At 33.5% G+C, this 11,767-nt stretch overlaps 1 protein-coding gene across 2 annotated transcripts; it reads right to left on the reverse strand.

Annotated features, from left to right (window-relative positions):
* Positions 1-132: 132 nt before the first annotated feature.
* LOC137725988 (gibberellin 2-beta-dioxygenase 1-like) lies at positions 133-2,237 on the reverse strand. Of its 2 annotated transcripts, none has more exons than XM_068464837.1 (3): positions 1,659-2,237; positions 1,039-1,396; positions 133-637 (listed from the first exon to the last, which is right to left on the reverse strand). In XM_068464837.1, the coding sequence occupies exons 1-3, from the start codon at positions 2,060-2,062 to the stop codon at positions 386-388; spliced, it is 1,014 nt and encodes a 337-aa protein (XP_068320938.1). In that variant the 5' UTR covers positions 2,063-2,237; the 3' UTR covers positions 133-385. The 2 variants fall into 2 exon arrangements, with proteins under 2 accessions (XP_068320938.1, XP_068320937.1); XM_068464836.1 differs by having other exon boundaries at positions 1,698-2,216.
* Positions 2,238-11,767: the final 9,530 nt, after the last annotated feature.

Here is an 11,767-nt window from a genome sequence, read left to right on the forward strand (position 1 = left end):
CACGTAATCCTTTTCGAACCATGAATAAAGATCCTTCGTTACGTCGAGGTTCTTTCAAAAGAAAAAAAAAAAAAAAAACCTACAGAATGTAAGAGCAAGCACAAAAAAAAAAAAAAAAAAAAAAGGAAAAAAAAAAGAAAAAAGATGAACATGTTGTATATCTAACAAGAGAGGTAGCTAGTTACATGAAGTATTACTTGGTAGAAAGGGGGGAGAATACAATTGGAGGAAGGGGCAAAACAGGGGGAATAGAACAGAGTATGCCATCTATGGGAAATTTGATAAAATTATGGTCTTAACCTATCCTGATTTCCGAGTACCGTGATTGAAAAACCCTATTTCTTTTAGCAAGAACTAGGGTTTTCTTTGTCTGTTCTGCTGTGATTTATGAGGCTGCAATTCTCTCAAAGTGTCCAAGCCTGTTATCTGCAAGTCTTGAGCTGCAGGCAGATTTTTTGTACTCAAACCATGTAAACTCTTCGTATAGGCTTTCCTCCTCTCCGTTCATGACAGATTGCAATGGAGCTATCTTCTCACTTAAGGGTGGTCCCCCAAAATAAATCATTGACACTCTTGATTTAAAACCATTTGCCAAAACCCTGTGCCTCACACTTTGAAACCTCCCATTAGTCAAAACCTGCAAATTCACCAAAAACCCTAATTAGTAAAGGATAATACTTCCCTCGTTCCCAGAAAATCGAACAAACCAGGGAAACTCTTATATTTTATTTTCTTCTCGTAGAGTTTATATTTTTGTGATGGGCAGAAAAGCAAAAAAAAGGGGGATGGTATTCATATCTTATCCAGGGTAATAGGGAATTGAGAGTAAAATAGGAATCTTTCTCTACAGTAAACTGATTGGGATCTTTGTAATTATTAGTAGTTGTCAGTAAAAGGAAAAACAAAAAGACAGCAAGGAAATTAATTAGGAAAGTTTCCTATTTCCGCACATGTTTTTCTCATTTTTCTCGTTCCAAAAGTAATAAGAAGTGTGCGAAAATATTTTCTCAAATATATTTACTAGAACAGTAGTAGTACCTGTAAAGAGTCACCAACATTGATGAAGAAGGAGTGCTGATCAGGGGGGACTGAAATCCAACTCCCATCTCCCAAGGAAATTTGGAGGCCAGACGTGTTGTTGGATCTTAGCACAGAAATGATTTGTGGGTCTGTGTGCTCTCCAAATCCAATCACATTTCTGGCACTGGCACTACTCAAACCTTGAAGCTCTGGGCATAGTGGGTAGTGATTGAGCCTGAAATAAGAGTCACTCTGTTCATCCATCAGAAGTTTGCTTAACACATTCCTTGGTTGAATCTTCAACCCTTCAGCCATCAGTTCTAGAATCTCACAGGCCATTTTCTTCACAGCTGATATGTAATCATTCAAAGCAGAACTGCAATTACAACCAAATAAAATCTAAGATAAGACCTTTTTGTTAAGAGCTTTTCATTAAAACAGGAAAATGATTTCGCACATCATATTTATTTCTGCTATATACCAGAAAAAAAAAAAAAAAAAAGGGGTTGTGCACTGCAGGGAGGGAAAGGGGTGTACAAAAGTTATTTCCCTATTAGAAAAGATCAAAACTTTGGAATTAAATTCAAGTTATGATTGGATAACTTTTTTTGTCAAGAAGTTATGATTGAATAAGATACCAAAACTCTTCTGGGTTATTTCCAAAAACTGATAGAAACCTCTGGGAATTGGACTCTGTATTGGTTGTGAGGAGGAGGTACTCTACCCCCCCAACATCACCATTCTTCCCAATATGCTTGTTCCCATATCCCAACGGATTAGGAGGCCCTGCCTTTTCCTTCTCAGAGAGTGGCATGGAGAAGAATTTGATGGCCTCAGATTCCAATCTGGTAATGAAATCCATTGGAACCCCATGGTTGATGATCTTGAAGAAACCATACTCCTCACAGGCCTTGACAATGAGTTGTTTGGAGTCTGGTTTTGTGAGGTCTACCAGAGGAATCCCAGAAAATAATTTGGAAACATTGTTGCTGGTTCTAGCATAAGAAAAGTTCTCACTAGGTGGTTTGGTCACAAACACCATTGCAGTACTTGTTATATTATGTTTATCTAATGTGTCAAAAAAGAGGGAGAGAAAAGAGGAGAGTGAGAAGGGGTTGAAAGATGAGAATTCTAGAGAAGATGGGGGAATATTGGTGAGGCGATGGATGGTGGGATTTTGATAATCTGAACAAAGTTGATATGGCTTGAGTAGGAGGGCACTTGGAGGTAACTGGCTTTAGGTTCTTGGCTATTTATAGGGGAACATAGAGAAAGGGCTGGAACCTTCATGGAATTAATATTTTAAAGGATGACAATTTTTTAGTGTACACAGAACACAATCACATGCTGTTATATTAATTTAGTATTTATAACTTTGAATGAAAATTTATTATGACTTTGAATGGAATAAAATATGAGTTTCCTAGTATTTTACTCTTCAATCTTTTAAATGCCATCACCTTCCAAAGGGATCTAATGAGTAGTGACTATACGCTGACTGCTCTCCCCTGAAAAGGACATCACAGTCAATTTGAACACAGAGGAAATGGATACATATGATATGGTGGGTTCATTGAATATTTATCCTCTATTTTTTATTTCCTTATAATTCATATCGTTTTCTACATAAAATGAAAATGGCTATATAAGTTCTAGCTAAATGGGATAAGAAGTATTTTTCAGATTCAAGTCGTCTTTTTTGTTTTGACAAGAGATTCAAGTTATAAGTTCTAGCTGAATGGGTAAGAAGTATTTTTCAGATTCAAGTCTTCTTTTTTTGTTTTGACAAGAGATTCAAGTCTTTTTGTTGTAAGCATTAAGAAAGATATGGGATGCACGAATTACATTTAATATAATTAATCTCTTTGGACACATGTCCTAAACAATAACAGAGATATAAAATGCGTAAATTATGTAGCTAGTCGGCCTCTTGCACGCATGCAAATAAGCATGACAATAAAATTTTGAAATAAGTAAATAATCAGAACTAATAAATCAGATTATGGTTGGTGGATAATATTTAAAAATTTTAATTATTTTATTTTTAAAATTGAGACTAAAATAAATCTACCAATATAAATGGACGTTCCAACCAATGAAAACCCTAATGAACCTAAAATTACTTGTTTTCCAAGACCCACTATAAGTTCTACCTTATAAATTTTGATCGCCAACTTATAAATTAAGATATAGATAAATAATTAGTCATTATTATAATGCTAGAGATACCGTATTTTATAATTTTAATCATCTCTCCCATAGACAATAATACAAGTAAGTGTCTTACGTACGTGCTCTTCTTAATTAGTGTTTTTCGAACATAAAAGCATATTTCCTTTACATATAGATAGGGGTACGTACACTTTTCATACGATTTCCCACTACATATAGATATATTGACTTGCATTTAAACTATATATTAATGGAATTCTCTTTGTCAATCAAAACAGGATGAAAAGACATTTTTAACTTTTATCAAAACAAAAAAATTAAGGACAGTAACGTAAGTATACAAAAAATTTCTATTTTTTGCTCAAGCCTCATCTACATGTGATTTTATCATTTCTAATTTTTTTTTTTAAATAGAAAATAAAATAAAAACCTTTCTCCCTCTCTCCCCACTTCGACGTTTTCTTTTACTCTCTTCCTCTCTCTTTCAATTTAAAAACAAAAGTAAAAAAGTTCACACACACTTTGTATTTGGGCATATACTATATATTATAGATTACCTAAACACTTTTCATATGATTTCTCAATAAATAGATATATTGACTTTACATTTCAGAATTCTGCCCAAACTCAATCTATTCGAAAATAGTTATAATTCATTTACTCGTATATCATGTTTTCGTATCTATAAGAGCTTCGAAGGAAACTGCATGATATGCCATATTCTACTAAATACATCCCCGACAAGCGTTTGTTCATGTTATTTTTTTACGTTATAAAACAATAAAAAAAAATACTCTTTTAAACTAAAAAAAATTAAATAAGTCAATTGGCTTGCATGAGTGAAGGCCAAGAGGCTAGTGAAACATAAAATAAGAAAAAATTGTAAATATTATTTATTATATGATTGTTCACTTTTGGATAAATATATAATAAGTAATTAGTCAGGATATATTTCTGTGCACATCTTAAGCCTATAAATAGGAATGAGGTGAGGATCTTCAGGATCCTCAAATCATGTCCGTTTATCGTACATCGTGTGATTAAAAATTATTTTAATATTTTTATTTAAAATTAAACATGAACAGTATATTACAAAAACTGACTACATGATATATGATGAATAGACATGATTTGAGGATCCCTGGGATCCTCATTTTAAAAATAGGACATATTTTTCGATAATACATATAAAATTCATGCATTTTACACATATTTTTAACATAATATTAAATAAATAAAAATATATATTTTTAATAAATAAATATTAAAAATAGGCCAAATTTTTCAAAATATTATTCAAAGTTATCGAATGATACACGTGCATATGTTTCACGTATTATACCCATTCCATATTTTACTAACTATGATGAAGAGGTGTTACTAGGCCAATAATATATTCTATGTGGTCTTACCCTTTTTGTTTCCAACAACTAACAAAAAGATGAAAGGAAATAACGTAATCCAATTTATTCTACTTGGTTTGCTTAATCTATTATTGAAGTGACCAACTTTTTGATGAGGTAAATAATTAGAAAACATGTGATATAAGTTTGTATGGTAAACTTTTAACTATATGGTACCATTAAAGATGCTTACCACTAGAACTATAAAGAAAAATTAATATATTTATATAGTCTTAATTATTTCTTTTATGTTGAACTGAATCTAATTTTTCTTAAAGAGAACTGGTAATCCACCCCTCAACTTTATTTGCCCACCCCATTTCATATTCTCACCACTCATCAAATGTTAAAAAATTCAGTCTGTCCTTTTTCACCCCTCAAAATCTTTAAAATGTTCTTGCATCAATTTAACTATTTCTAAAAATATAAAACTAGAACTGAAAAATAAGTTCACGCAACTACCCACCCGACGCCCACACCGCCTAACACAATTTGACTGCAACTCCCTTTCACCATGCATCGTGAACCCGCCCTTGAGCACCTTCTGCTTGCCGACGGCGTCCTGTGTGACGCCACGCTTTGTCGCTGACACCAGAGACTACAAAAAGATACTCTCAATCTTCCTCCTCATTGCATTCACTGCTGATATCGACAAAAACTCTGTTGGATCTCCAAAACACTTCTCTTGACAAATCTCAATTACGTCGTTTGGATTCGAAACAATATTAGTTCAAAAACGAATTTTTGAAATTTTGATCGGAAACGATTTAGAGGAGAGTGTGTTTTCTGAAACGGATAGCTAGGCTCTTCCATTTTCTTCTTATTTTTATTCTAATTTTGCACTTTTGTATTCTTCCAGTTTGAAGAAAGCTATGCATTAATTCTCTTTGCGTTCTTTAAATTTTCATTTCTTTTGGCTGAAAATAGAAGTCATTTAACACAGGGTCGGATGTGTAATTAACCTTTTTATTAAAAAGTTGGTGGGAAAATAAAATTGTGTGGTGAGTCTAGCAGCTTTCTTCTAAAATTACAAAGAGCGACGAGTAATTTTATTTTAAAGAACATTTTTATGATTGTTTCTCATTATATGTCATCCAAAATGTGATGTGTATACAACACCTATTTTTAGCGAAAGAAATTTCATTAAAAATAGTAAAACAGCGTTCATACTACATATTAAATGTGCCTTTTAAAACAACTCAAGAGCCCACACATGTCAAAAGAACATCACAACCTTCCAAGTACATCAAAAGTACAATATATTCTTCAATCATGGATCTCTTAGTCCTAAACCTTAAACTAGTCACACAAACTAGAACATTGCAAGCCCAAGAACTATTTTTGAGGCTGCACGAGTAAAAGACCGTATCAATCTCTAATGATTTTGCAATCATAGGCTAATTAAGAAGCATTGCTTGGAGTCCCATTCAACAAGCGTTGAGTTTCCTTCTCGTAGTCTTTTGCTGAGCGCACAAACCATAAACAACACCACCTCATATCTGAACAACAATCACCGCTCTAGAATCTGAGATTAAATAAACCACGACTATGACCACAACCAAAAAATCTCTCAACAAAGTGAGAGAGCGATCATAGTTACGAACTGAAGGCTCTCCTCGACAGGGCGAGAGAGTGACTGCAACTAAAAACAAATGGTGATATGTACATAACACTTGATTACGTAGTCTTGCTAATATTAGTGAAATTTTAGTAGTTTAATTTGATATTTTGATTTGTCATGTTTGTACAGGTTGAGATCCGTATTCAGATTGATACATTAGGTTATCGAAAAAGAATGTATTTGTAGACATCGAAATTTCGGTGAAATAAATGTTCATCAACACATTAAAGTTTGACATGCTAGGGCATACGTGGCAGGTACCAAGTGTCTCACAAATCATACACATGGATGTGATTCATCAAAATTGGACAAGTCATTAAGAAGGACACATATAAACACTTGGCGGAATATTTGATTTTGATTTAATTAAATCAATGTTAATTGATGGAGTCAAATTACGAACCGGCCCACAAATCGAGTCATGGTTCTTTCGTCAATTAATCAAGCCCACAATCAAGGCCAAATCCATCCTCATGCAAGGTTTGGAAAGTCTATAAATATGAGGCTCCAAGACAAAGAAAATGTCCAGAAATCATTCACACTCAAACGTTGAAGACCCTTGAAGAACCACCAAGCACCTCTACACGTACTGGTTCCCCCATTGCCAAGAGCCTCAGCACGACCCTTGGATCGACAACAGACACATTACATTTCGGAGATTGAATCATAGGATTCAAAGTTGTAAAGAGATTGTAACCCTACATTTACATTAATATTATTACTTTGTACATGTGTTCTCTTGTCTTATTTGTCTTATTTTCAAAATACATAGTTTTTAATTTTTTTATATTTAAGTGGGTCCAAATTGACACGTGGCGTCAAGTCATTGTCCATGTATGCACCACATCATCAGTTAACAGAGGTTTTGACGGAAAACTTAACGGATGTATGAAAATATCCTAAAATTTTAACTTTAGGCACCAGACTGGGATGAAAAAAACTTGATGTAAGAAATGTTGAAAACCAGGAAACTTCAGGGTAGTAAACTAAGATTAACCCTTATTATTATATCAAAAAACCATAATAAAAGTGAACACATTTCATAGAAGTCTTCTCACAAACAAGTTAAAGCAAATTGGTGGTCAATCAAATTTATCTTAGATTGTTCCCATTTAACTCTAGTTAAATGTAGTCTAGTATATATTGCAAGAGAAATGAGTAAAGCTGTAACCTTATGTTAACAATCACGAGCTGATGGTCCAATGGTAAAGGACGAATTGTAAGGCTTCCTTCAAACTAAAAACTGGAGGTCTCGAGTTCGAAACCCGTTGCTGGTGTGGAAGCCAGACTTGTGGCCAGGAGAAGATAGAAATGCCTTTGTGAGTCTTCCCAACTCCTGGAAGGAGTGGATAACCATAACTTGCCACTCCTTGTCCCCTTAAAAATAAAAAATAAAAAATAAAAACCTTATGTGTTATAAACAGTATGAATTCCTTATTCCCGTGCCTCGTCAATGAAAAGACGTCATATGCATGCAAGGAAATATTCTGCACAAATCATTGATGACCCCAATTAACAACATTCGTAAACTAAGAAAGTATAAGCCACTTAAGTAATTTTGTTCAGAAAATGACATAAATGTCGTCACAACATGCTTTTTCTATCTATTTTTAAGTTATAAGACTAACCGAAAGAGCTCCTTAAAAAAGCAACTACTTTGAAGATAAACATTTTGAAGCTAGATGCTCACCATCATAGGGCACTAAACATACGCCAATATTTATCAAACTTATGAAATTTTGGCATTATGTTACATCTAGCAAAGATTCGAACGCAAGTTGGTGGCTAAAATTGTTATAAAAACGAAAAATATCCATGTGAGAGTTGGTTTTTCCCTCTTCAAACAATTTCTCTCTTGTTACAAATGAATTTTAAAGATTATGGAAGAGAGGACCTTGACTCTTTGATGAAAGTTGAGGTTACACTATAAAATTAGTTGGTAATATAGGGAGTAGTCCAACTACTTATAAACACAAGTAACGTCCCTTCTTATCCCTATGTGAGATTGACTCTCAACCCGCCCCATCACATGTGACGAATTTTCAAACCTAGCACATGAACAACACAAATTGAGTGACGTAAAACACGTGTGGTCTTTGAGCATCCCACATGGTACAACATGCTCTAAGACCATGAACAAATTTAGGGTTCCACCATAAAACCAATTGATAATATGGGGAGTAACCAACTACTTATAAGTACATGCAAGGTCCCTCTTTTCTTGACGTGGGATCAATCTCAACACTCCTTAATATTGAGAGGAGTTTCTCCTCAATTTACTTCTTGTTCAATTCACAAAACTTGTGCTTATAATTGGAACCGATTATATTATAAATCAAAGATCATCTCCACAAAAGGTAAATTAAAACTAAAATTGTTTAGTCAATCAATGGTAGACGGTAGCGAATAGATTGACGGTCTTCCCCCCCCCCCCCCCAACAAAAAAAAACCAAGATAAAGTACATTTTGGCGACTTACCCATTCAGTGACTTTGGCATTGGACGTTTCAAAAATAGGTACTATCGGGTCGGGTGAATTGAATTCAATAATAGACGCCTGTTGGCATTCCAGCCTTCCTTCTTCTTTCAGGGCCTATCCGAAAGAGAATCCAATACTTCTTGATTTGCCTGTCCACCAGCTTACTAAGTGATAGATGTTTCGGGATTTTTAATTATTTCCAGAATCTATGTATTGCTTGACCAAGAGGTACCAAATCCATTCATTTGTTTTTGTTTAGTTTATGATTAAATGATTTTATATTTTATTATTTTTAAGATATATCTTTATAGAGTGATTTGTAATTTCAACTATTCTGATCATAAGTCCAAAATTCCCTAAATTGACCACTAAGTAAAATGAAAAGAAACTCCTTCTCAACTATTGAAGAGCCAAATTAATTTTGTTGTGGAATAATGAGTTTTAACTCAAAACTTCTACATAGCTTAAACATTGTTTGAGAAGTGAAAAAGTTTATTTGCCTCTATGATTGTCTCCATCTCTTACCCAAATTCATTCGAGTCCTAATTCCAAAATAAATATTTTGTCAAATGATGAGAATATAGTTGTAAGTACACAAAATTACCGGAACAAATTTAACTGCTAAAGTTTGAAGCACGCAAAAACTTTACTGTTAAAACCACTAAAAAATCTTTTGTTGATTCTCTTTCTTTCATAATATTACTTGGAATTTAGATCCAGGTCCAAAAACATAAATGGTTTTTAGGAGTGAGTTCAATTACCTAATTATATGTATTTATTTTTTTAATGCTCATTTTATATTTTCTAAAAATATTAAAAATCAATTAAAATCTTCTAATGTTATGAATTTTCAACCCAAAAAAATATAATTAATATCTTATAACAAAAAAAATAATATATTGACATAAATCTATCTGCAAATTATTCTACCCTAACTCAAGTAACAAATATATGAATGTATATCATACCTATAAGTAAGATATGAAACTTAACTAAAAGGTAGAAAAAACATAATATATCTACAAGCAAGACACATGAATCTTACTTGATTATAAAAACGAATATGTCATATAGGTAGATAAATATAATTAACCTGTGATATAGGTTGATTATAAAAATAAAAAATAAAATCTATAAATTAATGGGATTTAAAACAGGATAAAGAACAAGAAAGAACAAAATAAATAAATAATCAAAGAGATAATTAGGAAGAAATTTGATTTTTATAATAAATCTTATCATTTAAGATATGATTATTGATAATAAAATAATAAGATTTAAGGAATTGAACTTATTTTAATAAATTGGACTATTCCTACTATTGGTTCAAAAAATTGGACCTATAACAAGTTTCCCCATATTACTTTTGCGTAGAAAAAATTACAAGTTACGAGCTCTCTAGCTGCCTCAAATTCTCAAGTAAATTTCATGTTGACAATTAGAACCCACGTTTCAAAGTCCCAATTTTGCGACAATAAGAGAGCATCATATATCATACATATACGTGTTCAAAGAAAGTCCTCCAGTTGAACAGACGGTTATCAAAGTAGGAAATTGGCGAGATTTGCTTTTGCAATGGAAGCAGAGAGAAGCCCCCTCTCCCCACCTGCCCATCTCGACCGTGTTTCTAGCAACTTCTCCCGCTCAGAAGGAGAGGTCGTACGTAAGCTTTTGCCTTCCCAATCTGTCAGGGACAGCAGATCCTTGACCGGAGATGGTGTCTCCTTCTATGTTTTTTTTTTATTTATTTGACGGGGATCTACTGTCTCTAAAATGGTGTCTCCTTCCATGTCTCATTTCTATTTATTTGATATGTGTCATCCACTTTAACAGAAGTTTATTTCTATTAAGTTGTATTATTTTGAGTTCGGACGAAAAGAAATTCCCCAAAAATACATAACGAGTATCATAATCCCGAGCAACTGGTGCCATCAGCCAACCACCTCAACCACCCCACCTCACCGACGACAGCACCCTCGGCCTCGATTTGTATCTCTCTCTCCCTCTCACTCCCTTTAAACCCCCGCTTCAGAGTCTAATTGATCCCCACGATATCGTTCTCTTCCAATTCATCAGAAATTCAATTCAAATCGCCGACTTTGATTTAGTTCGATTCAAATCAAATCGACGGATCCAATTCAATTCAAATCAAATCAACGGTTCCGGTTCAATTTGATTCCAAACGACAATTCCGTTTCAACTCAATTCCAATCTTTATCGATATATTTTTCATGTGGAACATCGTTTCCAGTTTTTCCTGGAACATGATCAGTTTTAGAGTGGACACCATCAATGAGAATTATGGCAACTTTTGGGATGGTTGGGGTATTCGGCTCGGCGAGTATTTTTTGGGGGTGGGCAACATTGAAGACGAAGGCGTTGGGGAAGTAAACAGTCTCGGCGAACCCAGATCCACTTCGGATCTACTGATCCCGAGGCTAAGGGTCAAATGATCCGGATCGTTGAAATTTAATCAAACGGCTATAATTATTATAATTTTAGAGGAACTTCTTGTTTGTAACCATTAGATCAAATTTCAATGGTCCTGATCTTTAAGCTTAAAATTATTAGATTTGGAGAGGAGCTGGGTCTTCAGCTTGACTTTTGGTATATTGGAGGTTTTTTTATTATTTCTCAACATAAAATAATAAAGCTTAACAAAAGTTAACCACTATTAAAATGAAAGACACGTGTCAGATAAATAGAAATGAGACACAAAGGAAGACACCATTTTAAGGATAGCAGATCCTTGGCCATCTGTCAGAGTCTATCTCTCACAATCATGATGTGGCCTCTTAATATTCTTAGCTCTATTTTTTCGGTTCTTGTCGGTCGTAGCCGACTACTTCTTACTATAAAGAGATTATATTCATATACCTTAAATAACTTCTTTCATATTTTTTTAATTTTTTTAATATTTTAATATTTTCTATACACTACTAACACTTGATAAAAAAAATATTAAAAAATTAAAAAAACATGAAAGAAGTAATTTGAGGTATATGAATATAATTTTTTTATTATATTATTGCTATTTGCTGTCGACACCGGCACACTTGTTAGTTGTTACTGT

The sequence above is a fragment of the Pyrus communis genome, chromosome 2, assembly GCF_963583255.1.
Source record: "Pyrus communis chromosome 2, drPyrComm1.1, whole genome shotgun sequence".
In the NCBI taxonomy this organism is placed as follows: domain Eukaryota; kingdom Viridiplantae; phylum Streptophyta; class Magnoliopsida; order Rosales; family Rosaceae; genus Pyrus; species Pyrus communis.

Coding starts and splice junctions, on each gene's coding strand:
- LOC137725988 (XM_068464837.1), bottom strand. CDS start 2,062: ATGGTGTTTGTGACCAAACCACCTAGTGAGAACTTTTCTTATGCTAGA. Junction 1,397..1,658: donor AATAACCCAGAAGAGTTTTG/GTATCTTATTCA, acceptor TTGTAATTGCAG/TTCTGCTTTGAATGATTACA. Junction 638..1,038: donor ATGTTGGTGACTCTTTACAG/GTACTACTACTG, acceptor GTGAATTTGCAG/GTTTTGACTAATGGGAGGTT.